Raw genomic sequence first — 23914 nt, 5'->3', positions numbered from 1 at the left:
TGTTTTAAGGTACCCTGGAAACACTAGTTTACCTGGAGTTTCTCAGTGAGAAGATCAGTTTTGGGGAATAGCTTCCTTCATATAGCTTGGTCACTATTAGTAAGTAAGTAATCTTTATTGTCATTGTACTTCTCGTACAATGAAATTAAATGCCACCCCGGTGCAGCTTTAAAAATATAAAAACCATAGAAAACATAAAACACATAAAACACGCCTTGTTTTTGTTTTTTTTCCCCAGAAGTGTGCAAGCTCAGTAATTTAATTGATAGAAGGCAAGAGTGGGGATTGAGTACTCTGGTCAAGACTCCATACCAAAGTTTCAGAATCACTTAAAGGTTTCCAGAGTTGGAATTCCTCAGCATACTATTGACTGAAAGAAGTTTTCTGGAAGAGGCCTGAACCAACAATTTTTATAATATGAAGATGGGTTGTGTTATAGAACAGAGTGTGTGTTTTACATGCAGAAGATCCCAGGTTTAATGACAACATTGGCCAGATAGATCAATGATGTAATTTACTGGGTTCCCATAGATCTATGACTAAACCCATGAGCACTAAAGTAAAACTCAAGTTCTTGGAAAGGAAGATCCAAATATAAAAGCCAAACCTATAGCCAAAGGTCACAGGTAGAGTTATGGAGCAGTGTGCAGATATAATTGTGTCTTAACCTCAGTAAAAAAAATAAGAACTAACAAGCTGTTTTAATCAGAGTTCAAGAAAAAATCACAGCAACAACCCTTGACCAGTACAGTACCCTGTGCAAATGCATGAGAATATTATTAAGAGTAAAAAACTGACCTTCATCTTTCATTCAGTCTTGAAATTCAAACCAGCTCCATAGCATATGATTGTGTGTGTGTGTGTGTGTGTGTGTGTGTTAACAAACATCTGCCATTGAGGCTCTGGGACTATGCTAGACTTTGTTCAAAGTGCGTGTAATGATAGAATTGGTCTCCCAATAGATGAAGGTTGCATCTCCAACCCTATAGAAAAGAGGACTGTTGCACCTCAAAAATCATTGTTATTTGTTATGTTTCATTTTCCCCTCCCAGCACCCCAGAAATGCTGGAGGTTAGTAGCAACTGAGAGTGCAACTTCAGGTAAAACAAACAGAAATGTCAGGGTAAGCCATTTCGTTTAGGAAGTGAGAAAGTGGTAATAATTCACTGTGAGGAACATCATTGTGGGAGAAGAGAAGGAATTTCCTAGCTTTTCTTTTAATGTGAGGTAGCCTGGGGGCTCCCCCTTCATGGATCACTGCCTTGTCGTGGCGAAGGGGCTTGCGTAACTCAGTGAAGCCATGAGCTATACCGTGCAGGGCCACCCAAGACGGACAGGTCATGACAGAGAGTTCTGACAAAATGTGGTCCACTGGAGAAGGAAATGGCAACCCACTCCAGTATCCTTGCCAAGAAAACCCCATGGACAATGTTAAAAGGCTAAAAGATATGACGCCGGAAGATGAGCCCCTCAGGTCGGAAGGTGTCCACTATGCTACTGGGGAAGAGCGGAGGGCAATTCCAAGTAGCTCCAGAAAGAGTGAAGCGGCTGGGCCAAAGCCGAAAGGACGTTCAGCTGTGGATGTATCTGGAAGCGAAAAGAAGGTCTGATGCTGTAAAGAACAATATTGTATAGGTACCTGGAATGTAAGATCTATGAACCAAGGCAAGCTGGATGTGGTCAAACATGAGATGACAAGATTGAACATCGACATCTTGGGAATCAGCGAACTGAAATGGATGGGAATGGGTGAATTTAATTCGGGTGACCATTATATCTACTACTGTGGGCAAGAAACCCTTAGAAGAAATGGAGTTGCACTCATAGTCAATAAGAGAGTGGGAAAGGCAGTAATGGGGTACAACCTCAAAAACGACAGAATGATCTCAGTGCGTATCCAAGGCAAACCATTCAATATCACAGTCATCCAAGTCTATGCCCCAACTACTGATGCTGAAGAAGCTGAAGTTGACCGCTTCTATGAAGACCTACAACACCTTCTAGAACTAGCACCAAAAAAAGATGTCCTTTTCATCATAGGGGATTGGAATGCTAAAGTAGGAAGTCAAGGAGTAATCGGAATAACAGGCAAGTTTGGCCTTGGAGTACAAAATGAAGCAGGGCAAAGGCTAATAGAGTTCTGTCAAGAGAACAAGCTAGTCATAGCAAACACTCTTTTCCAACAACACAAGAGACGACTCTACACATGGACATCACCAGATGGTCAATACCGAAACCAGATTGATTATATACTTTGCAGCCAAAGATGGAGAAGCTCTATACAGACAGCAAAAACAAGACCAGGAGCTGACTGTGGTTCAGATCATGAGCTTCTTACTGCAAAATTTAGGCTTAAATTGAAGAATATAGGGAAAACCACTAGACCACTCAGGTATGACTTAGATCATATTCCTTGTGAGTACACAGTGAAGGTGATGAATAGATTTAGAGGATTAGATTTGGTAGACAGAGTGCCTGAAGAACTATGGACGGAGGTCCGTAACATTGTACAGGAGGCAGCAACTAAAACCATCCCAAAGAAAAAGAAATGCAAGAAAGCAAAATGGCTGTCTGATGAGGCTTTACAAATAGCTGTGGAAAGAAGGAATGCGAAAAGCAAGGGTGAAAGGGAAAGATATAAGCAACTGAATGCAGATTTCCAGAGAATAGCAAGGAGAGATAAGAAGGCCTTCTTAAATGAACAATGCAAAGAAATTGAGGAAAACAATAGAATGGGGAAGACTAGAGATCTCTACAAGAAAATTGGAGATATGAAAGGAACGTTTAGTGCAAAGATGGGCATGATAAAGGACAAAAAGGCAGGGACCTAACAGAAGCAGAAGAGATTAAGAAGAGGTGGCAAGAATACACAGAAGAACTATACAAGAAAGATCTTAATGTCCCTGATGTCCACGCTGGTGTGATCACTGACCTTGAGCCAGACATCCTAGAGAGTGAAGTCAAGTGGGCCTTAGGAAGCATTGCTAACAACAAAGCTAGTGGAGATGACAGTATTCCAGCTGAGTTATTTAAAATACTAAAAGATGATGGTGTTAGAGTGCTGCACTCAATATGCCAGCAAGTTTGGAAAACGCAACAGTGGCCACGGGATTGGAAAAGGTCAGTTTATGTTCCAATTCCAAAGAAGGGCAACGCCAAAGAATGCTCAAACTATCGCACAATTGCACTCATTTCACATGCTAGCAAGGTTATGCTCAAAATCCTACAAGCTAGGCTTCAGCAATACATGAACCGAGAACTACCGGATGTACAAGCTGGGTTTCGAAGAGGCAGAAGAACTAGAGATCAAATCGCCAACATTCGCTGGATCATGGAGAAAGCACGAGAGTTCCAGAAAAATATCTACTTCTGCTTCATTGACTATGCAAAAGCCTTTGATTGTGTGGATCACAACAAACTGTGGCAAATTCTTAAAGAGATGGGAGTACCAGACCACCTTACCTGTCTCCTGAGAAATCTGTATGCGGGCCAAGAAGCAACAGTTAGAACCGGTCATGGAACAACCGATTGGTTCAAAATAGGGAAAGGTGTACGACAAGGCTGTATACTGTCACCCTGCTTATTTAACCTATATGCAGAGTACATCATGAGAAATGCCAGGCTGGAAGAATCACAAGCCGGAATTAAGATTGCAGGGAGAATCATCAACAACCTCAGATATGCGGACGATACCACCCTAATGGCAGAAAGTGAAGAAGAACTAAAGAGCCTCTTGATGAGGGTGAAAGAGGAGAGTGCAAAAGCTGGCTTGAAACTCAACATTAAAAAAACTAAGATCATGGCATCTGGACCCATCAATTCCTGGCAAATAGAAGGGGTAGAAATGGAAGCAGTAACAGACTTCATTTATTTGGGCTCCAAGATCATCGCAGACGGAGACTGCAGCCATGAAATTAAAAGACGCTTGCTCCTTGGGAGGAAAGCTATGGCAAGCCTAGATAGCATATTAAAAAGCAGAGACGTCACCTTGCCGACAAAGATCCGCATAGTCAAAGCTATGGTTTTTCCAGTAGTAATGTATGGCTGTGAGAGCTGGACCATTAAAAAGGCCGAGCGCCGAAGAATTGATGCCTTTGAACTGTGGTGCTGGAGAAGACTCTTGAGAGTCCCCTGGACTGCTAGGAGGTCAAACCAGTCAATCTTAAAGGAAATCAACCCTGATTGCTCATTGGAAGGATCGATAATGAAGCTCAAGCTCAGATATTTTGGTCACCTAATGCGAAGAGAGATCTCTTTGGAGAAGACCCTGATGCTGGGAAAGATTGAAGGCAAAAGGAGAAGAGGACGGCAGAGGGTGAGTTGGTTAGATAGCATCACTGAAGCAATGAGCATGAAACTGAGCAAACTCAGGGAGGCAGTGAAGGACAGGAAGGCCTGGCGCAATATGGTTCATGGGGTCATGAAGAGTCGGACACGACTTAACGACTAAACAACAACAACAACAACAAAGCCTGGTGGCTCATGGTCTACAGTTTGCCCCAAGGCAGGTTTATAGTCAGCATATTACTTATTTATTTAACATCATTTCTAACCCATCTCAGTCCTATTGGAACTTGGGCAGCATACAGCACAATCAATTAGATAACCAAAGTATATAATTAATGCAATCATATTCCTATTTAATACTTGGGCCAGTGTTTCTCAACCTTGGCAGGTTTAAGATGTGTGGACTTCAACTCCCAGAATTCCCCAGCCATTCATTCATTCATTCATTCATTCATTCATTCATTCATTCATTCATTCATTCATTCATTCATGCAATTTATATGCCCATCCAATTCATGGTTGAGTGCTGGGGAATTCTGGGAGTTGAAGTCCACACATCTTAAACCTGCCAAGGTTGAGAAGCACTGACTTAGTGTGCACAATCAGCTCGTGCCAAAGGCACGATGGAATAATACTGTCTCCATTTGCAAAGGCAGTTGGGATTACTTGTACCTTCATGGGGAAAGAGTTTCATAAAGTGGGGGCTATTACAGAGAAGTCCTGCCTTCTTGTCTGTACTCTGTACCTTGCAGGGGTGGGGGAACTTTTAAACTACACAGCACGATCAAGGAAGCGAGATTCGCAGATACTTTCTTTAATGAATGTTAATGCTAAGAATTAGGAGTTAGAGTATAGATCTTGAGACTGATATATGAACCCTTAAGCCCTCATTTATTAATGAGTTCATTAAATCTGAGTCTCCTTGAATTTATTTCTCCTAAAATGTCTCTACAACAAAATAAGAATTCATTTATTTGATAACCCCCATCTGCTGGTTTAAGAAACTACTCTTCCTTTCTCAGCCTCACACCCTCTCTTGTACCTTCTATTGATGACTGGAACAGATGGGCAGATTCAATTCAGCATCCTAGTACTGGGTCTTTAAAACACTTTGAATTGTAACCAACACAGCACCTTAAAAGGTGTCCTTTTGCATTGGCAAGGCTGCCCTGTTAACAATATGAAGTTTTGTTCCAAATGCAACTTCCAGGACCTCTCCAAAGGCAACCCTGCATGGAGTGCATTGCAATAATCAGCCTTGAGTGATCAAGGCATGAGTTAGTGTCATCATGGCTTTTTAGCTAATATAGAACTGCAATTGCGCACCAGCGGAAATTGGTTGAAGGCCAATATGTTCCACCTGCTGTACAGTTTTACAAAAGATTTCTTTCCCTTATTATCTTTGTACTTGAAAGTATCATTCCAATTTCATTTGCTTGGGTTTTTGAGCCTACTGAAGGTGGTGGAGAATGCTACTGCTGGTACAGGTGTCTTCAAGAAGCCACAACAACACCCTGTGTGTCAAGACATGAATTATGTGAGTTCCACTAATCACATCATGGTGCCACGATACAAATAAGATACCGTATTTTATTTCTGTCATTTGTGTAAAGATCCTATAGATACATGATGTCACTAGCCCCCACTTCTCCCCGCTCCATAGACACCCATGGCTGCCCACGTTGTTGCTTCCCATTGAATATCTTTCCATCAATGTTCCTTGGCTGCTCACATTTCTCATTCTGAACAGGCCCAAGGGGAGAGTTGCTTTGGGATTTAATTGAAGAATTGGAAGCCAAGAAGGCTACAGACCACCGTGGAGATAATTACAGCAGAAAAAAAAAAAAGATGTTCATACATATTGTTCGGCTACTTTATAATTAAATAAATGAAAGAACATCACCCATGAGAATTTCTCCAACATTTTTCATAAATGCCATCTCTTTGAATTAAATGAGAATGATGTTTAAAATGTAGCAGTAGCATGCTACCATTTTGTGATAGCATGCTGTAGGAGTCAAGGTGTGAACTGTTTGCTCTAAAAGAAGGAATGAAAGTGACCTGTCTCATTGTCAACAGAGGGTATCCTTTCCCTCATAACAGCATAACAGTGTTGTCCAAACTTGGCCACTTTAAGATGAGTGGACTTCAACTCCCAGAATTCCCCAGCCAGCCATGCTGGCTGGGGAATTCTGGGAGTTGAAATCCACTCATCTTAAAGTGGCCAAGTTTGGACAACACTGCAGCATAATGATGTAATACATTCTCATGTTACTGTTTTGAGCCTCTCTCTCACACCCACATAAACACATACAGCTTACTAAGGGAAACAATTTAGTGGTTTCAAGTATTTTTCCAGTTCTAAAAAGTTATGTCCAGTGATGCAACTAACCCTATTGACCATATTCTTTTCTCACACCCAACCCCAACCTATGCAACATGCCATTATTATTGTTTTTTTCTGATTTATAGAGCATTCTAAGTATAACCAAAAAAATCCTGCTTACAATGCGAAAAAATGGAGGCGGAGAAAAGTGTGGAGAATACTAGGGAACAGAACTAGCTGTACAAATTCAGTTTATTTTACATATCTTGACCTGAAGGTGAACTGTTCTGTGGCTTGAAGTCAAATATGCTTTCTTCTCTCCTTTACTTGGAACTCTGTGAATTCAGCTGCCTTGATTTTACTAGCTGCCAAGCCAAGGAAAATAAAAAGTGCTTCTCTGTTTTTTGTTTTTTTTAAAGCATTGTGTGGAAAGTTCATACTTTGGCAGGTATGAATGTATTGGTTGGCTTCAAAGAAAGAGAAAGGGCATGGAGGAAACAGCTATTAAGAAAACTGAAGGTTAGGTAGGAATCACCTGAAAAAAAGACAGAGGGAGAACTCTTAGTATGCTGGTCTATGACCATAATAAAGGCTTGGCTTGGCTTGGCTTGGCTTGGCTTGGCTTGGCTTGGCTTGGCTTGGCTTGGCTTGGCTTGGCTTGGCTTGGCTTGGCTTGGCTTGGCTTGATTTGTAAACTTAGTTTATGTTCAGAAGAAAAAAATAATAATATCAATCATCCTGCAGTGAAACTCTTAGGTAGGCACTTAGTCCCTCCTCCGGCATGTGGGAAGGTCAGACTACCTAAACTGTATGCTCCAATTCATATAAAGTTTTAGATATAATGTGAAAAGAATAGGACTTGGTGTGGACTGGAATGTTACTGTGCATCCTTAGAATTGGACTTTTTTTCTGTCTCTGCATTGATAATTGCAGGGATTGTGATACTACCAACTCTGGCTTCATTCAGTGCTTAGTTCAAGGCAGGCTGCCAGCCCATATACAACATCATGTAAGGAAAGAATTGGACCCTTCTCAGGGTAATGCCTATCAAAAGAGGAAGGAAATTTGATCACATGACCCTGATCACTGGGTATAAGGCTACAAATTTTGGCATTGAAAAGAAGAAAATTAGATAGTTCTCAGGATGAAGACATGGATCCTAACCTCCCTCCCTCCATAGTCAGGGAATTCACTTCACCAAGTAGTGTTTAGCCATTACTATCCAGAAAAGGAGAAACATGTCACTGGATTATCCATTTCAGGTAGCTTAAAAGTCACTTATCTATTTATCCAGCAGTTAAAAACTATAGCTCAGTTTCTCTATCTTGTGATAAAAGAATCAAACAAGGGAGGGCTTGTGAAGAACAAAAAATCTATAATTATTTTTCCAGGGTTCTGTACAAGCACAGTATTATTTCAGAAGCAAACACGGATGAACACCTAAGCACCAATTTTGCATGGACGTAGGTGGATATGTCAGTGAAAGTGCCCGATGTGGTCTCACTAAACCATCACTTTGGAGATTCCTAAACTCTGGTACAACCGTTCAGACAACAGAAGGTTGATGAATTTGTAATCTTAATTGTGCCAGAACTACTGATCCAGATTATATATTAGTTGTAGGCACATGGATTCGGGGTTTGATTCTTCCAGAAACCAAGCAATACAGTATAACCATGTTATCCATCTCCAGAAAGTGATTCTGTACTGAATATGTTGTTGTTGTTTTAAAAAGAATACGGGAAGTACTCCGTTAGCTATTTTTCATGCCAGACCAACAATGTCAACAGATCAGATTTCTAGGAACAGCTTAAAAACTGGGAAGAGGCTTGCTTCCAAACATATGCAACTATTCCTAAACTGAAATCAACATTCCTGGGTTAATCATCCTTCTCCTGCAGTTTTGTGGGAGATCGTGCTTTGACTTTCTGGTCCAAAGACAGATTTTGCAATACTAACTATTCCTTTTATTTTTTAAAAAGGAACTATGATTTTTATGCTAACAATTATAGCACATACAACATTTATGATTCCCGGTTTTTTGCAGGCCCCCCAAAATTCAAGAATGCAAAGTTCTAGAACTGGCCATTTTGAAATATGTACTATTATGGTTTATCTGGATGGGGTGGGGATTCATATTACAGGTTTAGAGGGAGCTACTTTTAAATTTAATCCTGATGGACAGAAATAAAAAAATTAGCTCCTGGTCTTATTTGCATTCCTGACAGACTTCAGGCTTCTTGCTCTTTTCTGAAATAAAATAGATTCTGTAAACAAGATGCCAGTTAATATTAAACTCTCACTACTCATGTACTGAGATTGATTAAGCATCTCTGAAACAAAATCAACAGTGAATTACTGTGTCACATTGGCCTTCTTGCTGTATCCATTTGGGGAGGTTCATCTTCATTTCTCAAAGCAAAAAAAGCTGAACGAAATAACATTCCTAATGCCGCTCTGTATTCTTTGGCCTTATGTGGCCTTTAATTCCAAACTTAAAATTTAATCTCCATGTTAATTCACTTTCATTGCCTAGACATGCTTTTAATAAGGCCACTTTTTTTTTTTTTTGAAAAAGTTCCTTTTAATGAGCTGAACTGTTGAATAATTTTGGGCAGAGTGCTTGGCATCTGTTCCATGCCAACCAGTTCCCTAAAATAATATTTTTATTACTAACACTAAAATATTATTTGGTTGGCTTTTTGTTCATAATCTTCCTGTAATTTCTGCTACTGCTGTTGCTATAACTCTAAATTTGTATTAGTACTTTCTTAATGCATTCTTGTCCTGCATTTTTTTATTTTGGTCATGGGAGATTATGTATTACTGAAAGTTCATCTGCATTTATTTTTGTTTATGTCTGTTTTTAAAATATATTTATCTGTGCTTCTCCCAAAACAAGTTACTAAGTTTCATATATTTCCCAGATGTAAGATCCTCTGCCTGCCCCAATGTAAACCTGTATAATTTGTGAACTGAAATATACAACTACCATTCAAAACTCCATTCAGTTTTTTAAATTAAAATTTTATTCCATTTATTTTGTCATTCATCTAATTATGACTCATTCTGAAGTAGTCTGCTCATTGTGATTATTTTCATTTATTTTCATTTCTTGTTATTTTCAGTGAGAAGCCCAGCTAGTCTTCTCATTGCAACTTTCAATTTATTTTATAAAATTTATTTTATTTATTTTTATTTATTCATCAAACTTGTCACCACCCATCTTGTGAAATGACTCTGGGTGGTTTACAACAAGATAAAAATTCATTAAAATACAACATAAAAACAATCTTAAAAAGAAATAAATTCCAAGAAGATAGAAAATTGGCAAGTAATTCCAGGGACATCATCAGGGGGCTAACCACCCCCAGGGCCAGGTAGAGCCCATCTTACCCCATGCATACTGACAGAGTCAGGTCTTTAAATCTTTTTGAAAAGCCAGGAAGGTAGGGGGCCACTGCACCTCTCGGGGGAGAATATTCCAAAGGGCGGGGGCAATGGCAGAGAAAGCTCTCTTCCTGGGCCCTGCCAGCTGACATTCCCTTGCTGATAGGATCTGCAACATGCCCTCTCTGCCTGACCAGATGGGACGGGTTGATGTAACGGGGATGAGATGGTCCCTCAGGTAACCTGGACCCATGCAATGTAGGGTTTTAAAGGTGATAACCAACATCTTGAATTGGACCCGGAATCAAACTGGCACCCAATGCAGCTCCTGCAGCAAAGGTGTTACATGTGCCATCCTAGGGACACCTAATATCATCCATGCAGCGGCATTTTGAACCAGCTGTAGCTTCCGGATACTCTTCAAGGATAGCCCCATGTAGAGTGTATTGCAATAGTCGAACCAAGAGGTGACCAGGGCATGAGTGACTGACTGGAGAGCCTCCTGAACCAAGAAGGGGCATAACTGGCACACGATCCAAAGGTGGGCAAAGGTCCTCCTGGCCACGGCTGCTACCTGCTCTTTGAGCAGTGTTCACGAGCCCAGGAGGACCACCAGATTATGCACCAGGTCTGTTTGGGGCAATCCAAAACCAAAGGTGGTAAGTTCTTGGATACGGAGGGGCCTCCAGTCCACAGCCACTCCATGGTTTATCAGGCCATCTGAAATCAGCCAGACTCTTAAGTGGCTTAACAGAATTTCTATAATAAAAACAGCATTGTAATTTCTTTGTCTGATTGTTGTGGGCCACCAGAGTCATTGAGACTTAGGTAGCATATGAGTTTAATATATTATTATGATTGTGATTATGATTGTGATTATGATTATGATTATGATTATGATTATGATTATGATTATTCAAAATCAGTAAAACATTCATTTTAAAATAGTAAATAGTGATAAAAAGAAAAAAATATGGAAAATGGCACTGCTGTGTACAATTAATCCCCAAGAGCCATGTTTTTAACCTGCTTCTGGAAGGCAATGGGGGGGGGGGGCAAACTTGTTCCAGAGCAGGGAAGCAGCAATAGAAGACACCAGCCATCAGATGCTCTGTAGTTGTCTAGGTAGGATAGCCAGAAAATATGGGGGAAAGGTGGTTCCTAAGACACAAGACCACAAGCCTTGTAGGGTTTTATAAGTGATGATCAGCACTTTGAATTGTACTCAAAACCTACTGGTAACCAGTGCAGGTCACCAGCAGAGGTGTAATGTGGCGGTACCCCAATGGACCACTGAGCCCATGTGCTGCTGCATTCTGGAACAGCTGAAGTTTTCCAATGGTCTTCAAGGGCAAGCCCAGATAGAGTGAATTAATAAACTAATAATAAACTAATAAAGAGATGACAAGGGCACTTGCATCCTATTCCTGCTAAGGCTGTAGCTGGCATATCAGCCAAAGCTGGGCATAAGCTCACCTGGCCATGGTTTCCACCTGCTCTTTGAGGAGGAGCTGTGAATCCAGAAGGACTCTGAGACTGCAAGCCTACTGTTTCTGGGGGAACACAACCCCATCAAGAGCCAGAGATGATATCAACCTGGAATCAATCAGTCAGCCTCTGAATCAACAGCCACTCTTACCTTGCTTGTTTTGAGTCTGAGCTTGTTTTTCCCATCCTTCCCACTCTTTAAGCTGTATAGCTGGCTGGCATTCTGTGGATGCAATAAGGGCAGAAAAGTAATTACTCTTCCAAACCTTTTGATTGTATTTGCATCTTGTTTTTTGCTAATATTGCTCCAGGTATCTCTTCCCCTGTTTTATTTCCTAGAGCTCCTCAGCAAACCAAGAAGCTCCATGGGATCAGCAGGTAAGGAAAGGCCATTTCCAAGCGATCCTGTCAAGCTCCTTGGTTGCCTTTGTATTCCAGGGGTCAACAAGGTGCCCAGTAGAAGTAGATTTCTGGAAAATTCCCCAGGTGCTTCCAAATAATCTACTGGATCCAGCAGACATTTGAGGCTGATCATCTTAATAGGTTCTTCCTCCCTGCAGAAGTTGGTGGCTCCAGATAACCCTATGGTTTTGAGGAAGTGATCTGTCCTCCCAGCTACACAGAGGGATTTTCTCATTTGCCTAACAGTCTAGAAAAATCCATAGCCATCCCAGCAATGAGATTTAAAAAAAAAAAAAAAACTTGGCAAGAGATGCTGCCCCGCAGCTGGGAGGTCAGTGCAATAACAGCACCCCCAACTTCACAAACAGGGCCTCACATCTGGCCAGTTGCAGATCAGCGCTCCTCACAACAGACTGACTCTACAGTCCCCATCCCACTCCTGGGGTCAGGACTGATGCCAAACACAAAACCCACTTGGCAGATCTCCATGGCATGATCCCTCTTTATCCAGCCAAGTCTGGTAATACATACCAGGTCTGTCTTCTCATCCATGATTTTATCACAAAGCCAGTTTTGTTACAGAAAACGTTTGTAATTTCCATTGAAGTGATACCTTTAGGGATCAGACCATCTTAATTCCAAGTTCCAAGAAGGATCACCAATTATGGACAATTTCAGAAACATGTCCTATAAGTTGCCTACCATTTTCAAAGGAGACCCTGCCTTTTCCCCCCTCTTACTTGTACTTTCCTGTTCATCATATTTTCCATTATGCTTTCTTGAGAATTAACCATTCTGCCATTTCCAATGAAATCAAGTTTTCTGTAGCTCCTCTCTTTGGCAAAAAGGAGGTAACATCTCACAGAATTAAGGTCAACACAAATGGACAGTTATTGCCCATCATTTAACCAGAGTTGGCCTTTTCTCCAGCAGGTTTCCCAACTGCCATAAAGATCTTCCTTGTAATCATGTATTTCTATTGTTTCTTGCATTTCTTTTATCTGTAAACCACCCAGATTTGCTGAGGAGTCAGGCAGCCTTGAAATTAGAATAAATAAATGAATTCAATTATTCTTGAGTTCCTCATATTCCAGACTGAGAAAGGGAGGAAATAGGAAAAGCTAATAGTAATCCCAGCTAAAAATACACCAGCACCTTCCCTTTTCAACACTTATTTTACCCCTTTCATTATTCAAGAACAAAGTCATTAACAAGGTATTACATTATCTGGCATTGGCCCAACTTTGTAGACTGAAAGAAGCCCATAACTTTGTGATTCAACACTGCTTGTCTCAGATATGGTCAACTGTGTTCCCTTTTTGTATCATGCTTTTCTTTCTTTTTTTCTTTTTAAAATTTTTGTCTTGATCAAATACTTTATCAAATTCTCCAAACTATGAAAAAAAAATACTTACAAAATCTTTATTGCAATTATAAGTTATCAATGTGTTTATATTACAGTGAGTTTATATTATTATATGGAAGCATGTGTATGCAAAGCCAGTTTGATGTAGTGGTTAAAGCAGGAGGCTAGAAACCAGGAGACCATGAGTTCTAGTTCTGCCTTAGTCACGAAGCCAGCTGGGCGACCTTGGACCAGTCACTTCTCTCTGCCCTAAGAAGGCAATGGCAAGCCATTTCTGAAAAATGCTGCCAAGAGAATGGCAGGGGGGCGTTGCCAGGTGTCAACAATGTTTTCAAAGCAGAACTTTTAAGAGGATATGTGATATACTATTGTACTTTCTAATTTCTATAGTTTAACTAAGAAATATGTAAACATTTTAACATGCCACTCCTACCTGTGTTTGCAATTTACTTGAATAGTCTTATGGTGACAGACAAATTTGTACTTGGTTTGGGAAAAGCTGAACAATTTTCTTCCTGCACGTGGCATATCAGAAATGAGAGGCAACATTGGTGGTGAGTGACCGCTACTATGTCTTTCTTTATCAGTGGATTAATTCACATCTTTCTTTCCAAAGCATTATGAGAGACAATTAAAATCACACTGCCTCTGGAAGTCTTTTCACAGCAGGCTAATTCTCAGGTGTAAATGCGCCTAAAGAATCAGTTGATGAATGGAATATTTCAGCTTGAAAAGCAGAGACAGCTTGCCGGTTGGAGACTGTAAAATTAACATGAGATAAGAGAATGAGGTTTGAATCAGCAGAGCGACACGGCTGGTAAACAGTCTAGTACAATTTGGGCAGTTTCACAGAAATTTAGTTTCCAAATTCCAAATCGTCGAAAGTAATCATTCTACTCTACTCCCCCACTTTAAGTGTTGAGTCCAAATCTGGGTACCACTGTAACGGAAGAATGAGGCAAATCAGAAGAGGTGCACTGCAGTTGATCAGTGAACTGAAAAGTCCTATGTGGAGTAATTAAAGGAACTGGGTATGTTTAATGTTAACAAAAGAAGACTGAGAATGAATATGATAGCACTTCTCCAGTTCACTAAAAGGCCATGATTTATTTTCTTACCCAGAGTGTGCGGAATAATGGCCTTTAGTTATATAAAAGCAAATTTCTGTTGAAGGTTGGGAAGAATAATAACAGTTGACAGTTAATCAAGGGCTTTAATTAAAATTTAGCTGGTAAGCTCTCATGACTAGCTAATTCTAACTATTTTTCCTCCAACTTCTTCTTTCTCTAAGGAACTTCCTACAGTTCCTTAGATCATTTCTACTTCCCCCTCCCCATGAAAAACTCTACATGTATCTAAAACCTTATCTGATTCTTGGATTATCAGTCACAAATATAGTCCAATTGTGTGGGTTGTGACAATTTGTGACAAGATGACAGGGTTTGCCTTCTCCATTTGATCATGTTAATTACTGAGAGGGATGATTCACTCATCTTCTTTGGTTGTGATCAAGCAGATGCTGGGCGGTCATCTGTCCTGAATTCTTTAATTTGGTCTCCTGCATTAAGCAAGGAGTTGGGTTTGAAAGATAAATGTCCCCTCCTGACTCTTAAAATTCTAACACTGCAGAAGCTTTATAATAATTGCATTCAGATGTTGTATATGAGCTAGTATGGTAGTGAATTGGATCACTTCCTGACAATGGGAGGATATTTTTTGCATACTTTGGAGGAAGTGATAGAATCTCAAGGCATTCAGAAAATGAAATTTTGTAGAGAAATGTATGAAGGGGTGTTGACTTAATTATGGATGAAGGGTCTAAAATGTATGTCAGAAAGTATGAATTGGGGTCACCTAAGTTTGTTGTGGGTGCCTATGAAAATAAGAATTTGTACATTGGTGTCAGGCTTCTCACAGATCATACTAGAAAGCTCACAGACAGGGATTCAGGGATATAGCTCTTGATCAGGTTTTTATTACAGATATTAAAAAGTGGTTAGCATGAAGAAAAATAGCAAACCTGAATTATGGAATGTTTTGTGCAGATATGTAGTTGAAAGTTGGTTGCTGTTACTAAATTGATACTAAATCTTGGTCTTGATAAGGTCAGTCACAACTTTGGGGGGAACTGGCAAATGGAATAAGAGTAATATATAATAGAGCAAAGTATGTGTGAGAGTAAATGCTTAGTGAATGGTTCAGCACTGAACAGGGAATGAGTGTATGATCTCCCTTAGTTGTTTAATGTATTTATGATTAAATGTATAAGGATACCTGTGGTGATATCAGGAGTGTTTTGGTTGAGGACATAAATGTATGTTTGCTTTTGAATACAGATGATGCCATGTTGCTGGCTAAGAACCCAAATAATTTGCAGCAAATGCTAGATTGCATAATGCAGTGAGTAGGGAACTGAAAATTAATATATGACTGATCAAAGTAGTTACGTTTGACAGGGGAAATGGAGCAAATGATTGCAAACTATACATAAATGATGAAAAACTAAAGCTAATAGATGAAACTGTGTACCTTGGTATAATGTTTACAAAAGATGGGGAAATGGCTGGAGATATTTTAAGTGCACATACACAAAGAGGCTGAAGCCCACGGGGGAAAAATTACAAATGAAAAACAGGTCACTCACGTAAATTCCTCTTTTGCCTCATAACAAAGAGATTTCCAGGATCCTAGAATTCTGAAGTTTAAAGTACTATTGTTTGATACAATCAAATGTTTATGTTAAGCTGAAAATACTTTTTGAGAAAGTAAGATTCCGCTCTTATCTCAAAGAAGATTTATCTCTGAAGTGATACAGTCATTGGTTGAAAAACATGAGGATGAAGATGATGATAATTTTGCAAAATGTATTCTGCCTAAAAATCTTGGTCTTGATAAGGTCAGTCACAACTTTGGGGGAAAATGGCAGTTTTTGAACTGAACATTAACTTTAAAACACTAAAATGTAATTGTCTTAAATCTTTCCTTCATGGTTCCACTAGGGAGGAACATTATTTAGAATGTATATATGTACACTAAATTGCACCTAATTGTGAAGTTCTGTGACATCACTAATAATAGCATGGACTGACCTGAAATACCCGTTCATTGACCATCTCATTTGTGGACTGTGAGATGGCAGGGGAAAATTCCAACTATTGTCACTGTGCAAACAATGGTGGGAAGTTGCTTAGCAGACAGATGTCAGTTGAATCAAACTTCAGTTGACTTTGGCCAAAGAGGCAATGATTCATGACATGGGAAATCTTTTAGGAGCAACAACAAAAAGTTCCATGACATCTTAAAGACTTTAGGAAAAATATGAGAACAATACTGAAGGAAAATGACAGGAGGTGATGTGTATCTCAATCTTGTTCTGATCTTCCCAAAGGCATTTGTTTAGCTGTCATTAGAGAGAAGAGTGCTGCTTTAAATACAGAATACCTAGGAAATACCGAAGATCAGATCTAGAGGCCTACCTAACAATGATCTGAAACATACACCCAAACACACATACAACCCATACACATACACATGGATGCACATATAGACACAAGGACCTGGACCTGGACTCATATATATCTACTTAGACTAAGAAGTGGCCTTCTTTGCAGCCTTTACTTGAAAGAAAGGGTAGGAGTAGTGCATGTAAGTGTGTGTATGCACCTGTCTGTCTATGTATCTATCTATCTTGGGAGCTTTGATTTGACTCCTCTGGAAACAAGTTCAGTTAATCATAAGTTATCATGCACAAAGATACCAGGACAGTGGGAAGAAGAAATCAGTTGTAGAATGTCGAAGTTCCTGGTTCTATTGGCATTTTAAAAAGATCAGTTCAAAGATGGTATTTCAACCTGAGACTCTAGAATATCCTTATAGATTTGTGTAGGCAACCTTAACTTAGATGGATGAAATGGTCTGACTTGTTCTAAGGCAGTAGTGTGTAACATCTGAGGAATTAAGGAGCCAGAGTTCAGCCTCTTGATCTTTTGGAGGGCCTTGCAGAAATATGGAAACCTTTCCTGAAGGATCGGAGCTGACATTTTTTATCTTATTTATATATTTATATTAAGAATGAAAGGGTGAGGATGAAAGAAGGAGGCTTCTGGGAGGCAAAGTGCTTCCATCCCCTCCCTTAACCACCACCCAACCCCAAAATTTTGTTGAGTCATTTTTCAGGGATTTTGGGAAGTTAAAGGTGGAGTTGAGAGCAGTTTACCTTCCAGGGGGCTCCTGGAAGGCAAATACCAAGAAAAAATTATAACAGGGAGATATTTTTGGTGAGTGCTGGGGGAAGAATGGAATTGAGTTCCACACTGAGGAGCTTTTTCAGATGTCTTATATCCCTGTTCCCACAATATGCTTTACTGGGTCAAGAGGGAATAGTGTGTTGTGGGAACATGAGTAAATTGACAATTTAATTTCCAGATGGTTATATTTAGCCCACAAGAGTTTGATCCTGCATAGAGTTAAGCCCACTCAGCCATATCATATAACCCCGATTAAGTGGCACATTATTCATATCTAGTCTTCTCACAAAGAGCTGAAGATATATATCCTGTTTTGAATTAAAAATAACACTTCTGCTGCCCCATTGCTGCTTGAGCAATGGTGTCTGCCAGAGGTGCTTACCCCAACATTGATCCAGCTAAGTATGTTATACAAACAGGGTCAGTGAAAAGTGGCAACTGCCACAGTAATAGCTTGGTAGAAAATGTATTCAGGAGTCTACCTGCATACCTGCCTTCCTTCCTGGTTTTATATCACATTCCATTATCTCAGCAGCTGTAAAAATAATTGTTAAAATGCAAACAACTAACATTTTAACAGTTTTAACAGATATTTAAATATCTGAATCTCATACATTCAGATTTCTTTTTTTCTGATGTCTGAAAGATGCTATGTGAGAGCTAGTTCGGTGTGGTGGTTAAGGCACCGGGCTAGAAATTGGGAGACTGTGAGTTAGTCCTTCCTTAGGTACAAAGCCAGCTGCGTGACCTTGGGCCTCTCCTTCCCTCTCAGCCCTGGGAAGAAGAAGGCAAGGGTAAACCACTTATGAAAAATCTCACCAAGAAAACTTCAGGGACTAGTCCAGGCAGTTGTCAGGAGTCAAAAACTGATTTGAAGGTGCACATGCAAAAGATATTATAGTTGGCTTGATTGATATACTGTGCAGCAGAATATCCCAACGATGGGTCCAGTTTCAAGTAATTGCCAGTTCGTACTGCATGAGCACCAATAATGTGTTTTCCTTTTATATCCCAGATCTATCCGTCTATCTATCTATCTATCTATCTATCTATCTATCTATCTATCTATCTATCTATCTATCTTTTCTTCATAAGTGATTCAAGATATATATACATCTCTTGGACTCTCCTCTTCTTTTTTATTTATATATTTTATACATTCGATTTTTTTATTCTCTGCCCATCTCCCCCCAATGGGGAACTCTGGGTGGCTCACAAAGTACATATATAATCCTAACAGTGAGAAACAGTGAGAAATCTTACAATTAGTGCTATTACACTATGTGACCAGCAGGGGTCTCTAGGGGGTCATCCGGGCTTTTTTCCTCCTCCGTAGATCTTTCTCGCTGCTTGCATCGATCCTCGCTCGCACCGGTATTTTGCTCCCCCATGCAGCCCCACCGGTTCCTCCCATCTAAACAGGAGTCCCCATTTATCTACTCGCAGATGGAATAGCTTTCGAACTGCTGGGTGGGCAGGAGCTAGGACAAGGGACAGGAGCTCACCCTGTCCCACGGAGCCGGGCTCAAACCGTTGGAGTGCCGACCATTTCTGACCGGCAAACTCCAGCGTCATTAAGCCCTTATGCCACCGCGTCCCTTTTAGTAATGTTTTTAAATTGATGTTTTATGTATTTATATATATTTATGATTTTAATGTTTGTGTGAGTCGTCCAGAGTTCCCCCACTAGGGGGAGATGGGTGGGGGAGAAATTTTATACACACACACACACACACACACATATATATATATATACATACATACACATACCTACACACATACCTACACACATACATATACATATACACATACATATACATATACGTGTGTGTGTGTATGTGTGTGTGTATACACACACACACATACACAAATACATACATACACACACACCTTTGTAGTGTATTGTCCCTCAACGAGCCTATCATGCTAGTAAGAAACACAGCCACCCTGGAAGACTTTTAAGGGGTCCCCCTAACCAACTTTTTTCAGACTGAAGAAGCTGCTTGGACAAGTAGTGAAACGTCTCTACCAAAAAAAGAAAAGTCCAGTTGCCATGACTCAGCCTCCAGACAATTCCACCTGGATGACTGAGAATCTTCATAAACACTGTGTAGTGTTTCTAAACCAGTTTTGAATCACACACTAATATCTACTCTTTGTGATTCTTAACAGAGAGTAATCACCTCACAGCCTTATATAAGAGAGAAGAGACCATCAATGTTTGGGAAGATGGTTACATCCAGAGCCCTCGTTTCCCACACAATTATCCTAGGAATCTGTTGCTGACATGGAGGCTACGTTCACTAGGAAATGCTAGAATACAGCTGGTGTTCGATCATCAGTTTGGACTGGAGGAGCCAGAGAATGATATCTGCAGGTAAGCTAATCAAGCCATTGAGGAGAGCTGGTGGTGGTACGTTGTTGCTCATTTGGTACAGTAACTTTAAGCTGGGCAAAGGCATTGGTAAGCTAGCCACGTTTCTTAGAGAAGTAGCTTTAAAACTTTAAGAACTAGTCAGACTAAACGTGTCTTCTTATTGGCACAAGATTCGGGATGCTCATCCAGGTTGAAGGAAATTGTATATCGGACAAACCTAGGAGAACCAATGCCTGCTCAGCCTAGGATGGAGTTCCAGATACCCTTCACGAGCTGCTAACTAGTTGTGATTTTGAATATTGCAGAAGGGGGGGGGGATTTAATCTGCCTATTGGCATTTTCCAGCCATTAATTCCTACTACTTTTTTTTTTCACATATTCATTTTTTATTTTTTTAGTCTTGCTTTTCTCTTAGCTATCAACCATGAAATGTTTGTAGGGTTTAGAATGTTGCAAATCACTTTGGAAAGAAACAGAACTATATATCTTTTCATAAATGAGGTCAGTAATTAAAAACATGTACAGAAATTGCATTATACATGAAGTATTTTTAATTAAATTTGAATGTAATCAAATGTTGATTTAGACTTCTGATCTCATCCACTTCTTTATCCTGGGCCACCCCATTTTGAAATGGGATCCCAACTTGCAACCTCAGGTTCCTCAGGCCTAAGAAAGTTTTGCTGTTTTATACTATACATTATCAAATGTATTTTATTTCTTTGAAGCAGTTGAGAAGAGGAACAGTGGCTGAGAAATGATGTATGGCAAGAATAATGATTATTTTTATGCAGGATTTGTTCTTTTTAATGTTTGTTTGAATAAAAATATGACTGGGGCGCACAAAGGAGCCATATTCCAAGGTTGCTGGCTGCTTAAGGGCTCTTTTGCATTTAAAGCATATGAGAGAATTTTATCCCATACTGAATAATCAATAGGAGAGTACTGAAAATTTGCAGATTTGTGACCCAGGAACTATCCAAGCACACCTGAATCTGGCATGATGTGTTTCAAAAGTAAGTTTCTGTGTCACTGTACCAAGCTTTTAAAAGTTTGTATAAATAGGAATGTCAGATCGTATTTTCTGCTGGTCGTGGTCTTATTACCTTGTTATACCCATTTTTTAGCCATAGGACAAAATGCTATGATCTCCCATACCTTCTTCCTCCCTCCTCTTTAATGCAGAGGGTATTCAAAATGTCAGTCCTACTGTCTGCAGTGATGCTTGACATTAACTGAGATTGGCTTTAGCCACAATTTGCAAAACTGGCTGGGAAGCTTTGAAGTAATTGAATCCAGGTATTCAGAGACGCGGTGGCGCAGCGGCTTAATGACGCTGAAAGTTGCCGGCCAGAAATGGTCGATGCTTCAGCGGTTCGAGTCCAGCCTTCGCGTTAACAGGGTGAGCTCCTGTTTCCTCCCCAGTTCCTGTCAACCCAACAGTTCGAAAACTCACGTGAGTAGATAAATGGGTACTCTCACTCCTGTGGGAGGAAAAATGCTGGCGGCACCTTGCAAAAGGAGTTGGGAGCAGTTGCCGGTAAGCGCGAAACCATGCTCGCCCAAAAAGGGCACGAAGCAACGGAAACCCCGCCTCCTGCACTCACCAGCTGGGCTCTGCTCTAGGAAGGAGGCTCTGGCAAACCACTTCTGAAACACCTTGCCTTGAAAACTGCAAGGACTTGTCCAAGCAGTCACTGCAGAGTCGGTAACGACTGAGCGCAGATTAAAAAAAAAATTCAGAGACACTGAGTCCCCAAGGGGTAAGAATTTCATTAGGGAGTAGATTTTGCTAGACCTATGTGGGTCTTATAGTGAACCCAGAAGTACTGTATCTTTAGGAGTCAAATTAAAACCTTTTTTCCTAGGACAGTTCTTACTCTATATTTGCATGATACAGTACCAACAAAGCTAACTTTGTGGACTCTTTGGATCCATACTTAGGCGGTGGCCGCTAGTTCCTTGAATTCGGGGGCTGGCAGCCAATGAGTTGAACATTTGAAAGTATGTTATGGGCATTCTCTGAAAACGTCCTGCCTCCAGCCTTTCTACAGAACTGAGCAGACTTTCAAAGTCTGTTCTCTTAGTATAATGCAGAAGTGGTTTGCTACTGCTTTCTTTCAGGACTGTTTCTGACTACTCAGTTTAGCCTACAGCCCTATTTTTAGGTGGTCTCCCATCCAAATACTGACAACATCCAACTGTGCTTAGCTTTTTAAGATCACCCAAGGCTGCTGCTGCTGCTGCTGTTGATGATAATGATGATTCTCATAAAGGTGATGCTAGAAGCTGGCATTTGGCTTGGCAGACTCACAGATTTCCCATTTGCTTTTGAATAAAAGGATATTTAAAAAATCAAATGTTCACAAAAAAAAAAAAAATCCTCTCATCTGCAGCCTTGCATCTCTATGTAAGAAATATTTCCATAGCAGACTACTAATCTCTCACCTTCACTCCAGATATGACTTTGTAGAAGTGGAGGATATTTCCGAAATTAGCACCCTCATCCGAGGACGATGGTGTGGATATAAAGAAGCTCCTCCCAAAATAACATCAAAGACAAACCAGCTGAAGATCACCTTCAAATCAGATGACTTCTTTGTGGCTAAACCAGGATTCAGGATTTATTATTCCCTGGTGGTAAGTAACATGATGGTGTCTGGAAAGGAAACAAATGACTGCAGTAGGGTACAAGAAATTATGGGAGAAGGAGGGGAGCGTAATAAACTTCAAGTTAAGATAATGAATATTATTTCCTTTTGGACAATACTTAGTCTTGATGAAATCAGCAGAAGAGGGAAACAATTAATTCAAACTCACCACTCTTCACTTTAATAACATGTATAGGAATACTGTACATTTGGGGCTAGAAGCAATCAGGTGAATGCAGTGACAGAGACACCCCCCCCCCCAAAATAAATACTGTGAAAGCAGACACTCTTATTAAGTTCCAACGTGATCTCATTTGAAGTCAGAGAGGGAGAAAATGCCTTCAGGGGTTGAAGTTCATGAAGCTACAAAATACACACAGGTCATCAGCAATAAAAGTTGCAAATAGGGCTCAGAAAATTATTATATTTTGGACAGATTATGGGAAGATCTAGCTCTCTAGAGAAAGCTCTAATGCTGGGAAAGGTGGAAGGAAAGAGAAGGTCAGAAGCAAGGTGGATGGACTCAGTTACAGTGGCAGTGAGTACATCGTTGGAAGACCTGAAGGACCATTGTAGGGGCAGATCATCATGGAGAAAATCTATCTATAAGGTCCTAAGAGTCTACACCAATTTGATGGCACATAATCAATCAAGGGCTTGGCATGATTAGCTGGTGGTTAATGTAGGCTCTGTGGCTTCTTTCCAGAATAGAGGCAATGTGTTGGAATATCCTCACTCTCTTAATCAGATTGAAGATATTGTTTAAGGAAGCAACATTTTTCTGAGCCAGTGTAGAATGGAGAAAGGAAGACATACCTCATTTCATTTTCCCAATCATGTACTATCAGCCCACCATACAGGGTTGTTGAGTGTGGAAAGTGGCCTCCTATGCCTGTATTATATAAATATAATAAATTGTGATAGATACTCCACAAGGGAAATCAGTTGATCAAGCAATCTAAAAATGAGAGTCATGCTTTAGCCGTTTGTGGTTAGAAATTTATTTTAAAAATAAATATACCAATTAGCAACTGTCTGTGGACAGAATTCTTATGAGCCAAGTAATTATATCAGTGTCACAGTAGTGACACTCTGCTTCTCATTAAATAAATTTCAAGACATGTTGAAACTTGAGCAAACTACGGAGAAAATAGTTGCTGTTCAGTTTTCTCCACCTTCTCTTTTTTACTTTATGGATTTCTATTAAGATTGGGCAGAGAAATTCTGCATTTTGCTGCAGTTGTCTTTCCATTGGGTCAGAGAGGGTTTGGTTTAGAATTTATTCCAAAGGAGATGAGAAATTCAGAGTTACAAGGAGGGGTAGACATCTGTGACTATCTTGTCTTTCATTGCATCACCATCTCTTCATCATTCTACTGT

At 40.1% G+C, this 23914-nt stretch overlaps 1 protein-coding gene and 1 long non-coding RNA gene across 5 annotated transcripts in view; one reads left to right on the top strand and one right to left on the bottom strand.

The window, feature by feature from the left end:
* PDGFD (platelet derived growth factor D) overlaps positions 1 to 23914 on the top strand; it is a 155357-nt gene that overhangs the window by 78643 nt on the left and 52800 nt on the right. For both annotated transcript variants that reach the window (XM_088140625.1, XM_088140624.1), the window contains exons 2-3: positions 19679 to 19883; positions 22343 to 22523. In XM_088140625.1, the coding sequence (XP_087996751.1) occupies positions 19679 to 19883; positions 22343 to 22523 (386 nt within the window). The remainder of the gene's footprint in view (positions 1 to 19678; positions 19884 to 22342; positions 22524 to 23914) is intronic.
* The window catches only part of LOC148216048 (uncharacterized), a 73897-nt gene that overhangs the window by 10364 nt on the left and 39619 nt on the right, over positions 1 to 23914 (bottom strand). The window contains exon 3 of one of the 3 annotated variants that reach the window (XR_015796101.1): positions 11643 to 11714. The exons of 1 other annotated variant lie outside the window; for it this stretch is intronic. This is a non-coding gene — a long non-coding RNA (uncharacterized LOC148216048). Of the gene's footprint in view, positions 1 to 11642; positions 11715 to 22527; positions 22543 to 23914 lie in introns of those variants that run through there. One more of the 3 variants, XR_015796103.1, reaches the window with a different exon arrangement.

The sequence above is a fragment of the Python bivittatus genome, unplaced genomic scaffold (assembly GCF_059951505.1).
Source record: "Python bivittatus isolate LINGU-HERP-01145 unplaced genomic scaffold, Pbiv_v1 ctg000340_np1212, whole genome shotgun sequence".
NCBI lineage: Eukaryota > Metazoa > Chordata > Lepidosauria > Squamata > Pythonidae > Python > Python bivittatus.
Note: the sequence above shows the minus strand (reverse complement) of the source record. Positions and strands in the feature narration are given on the sequence as shown.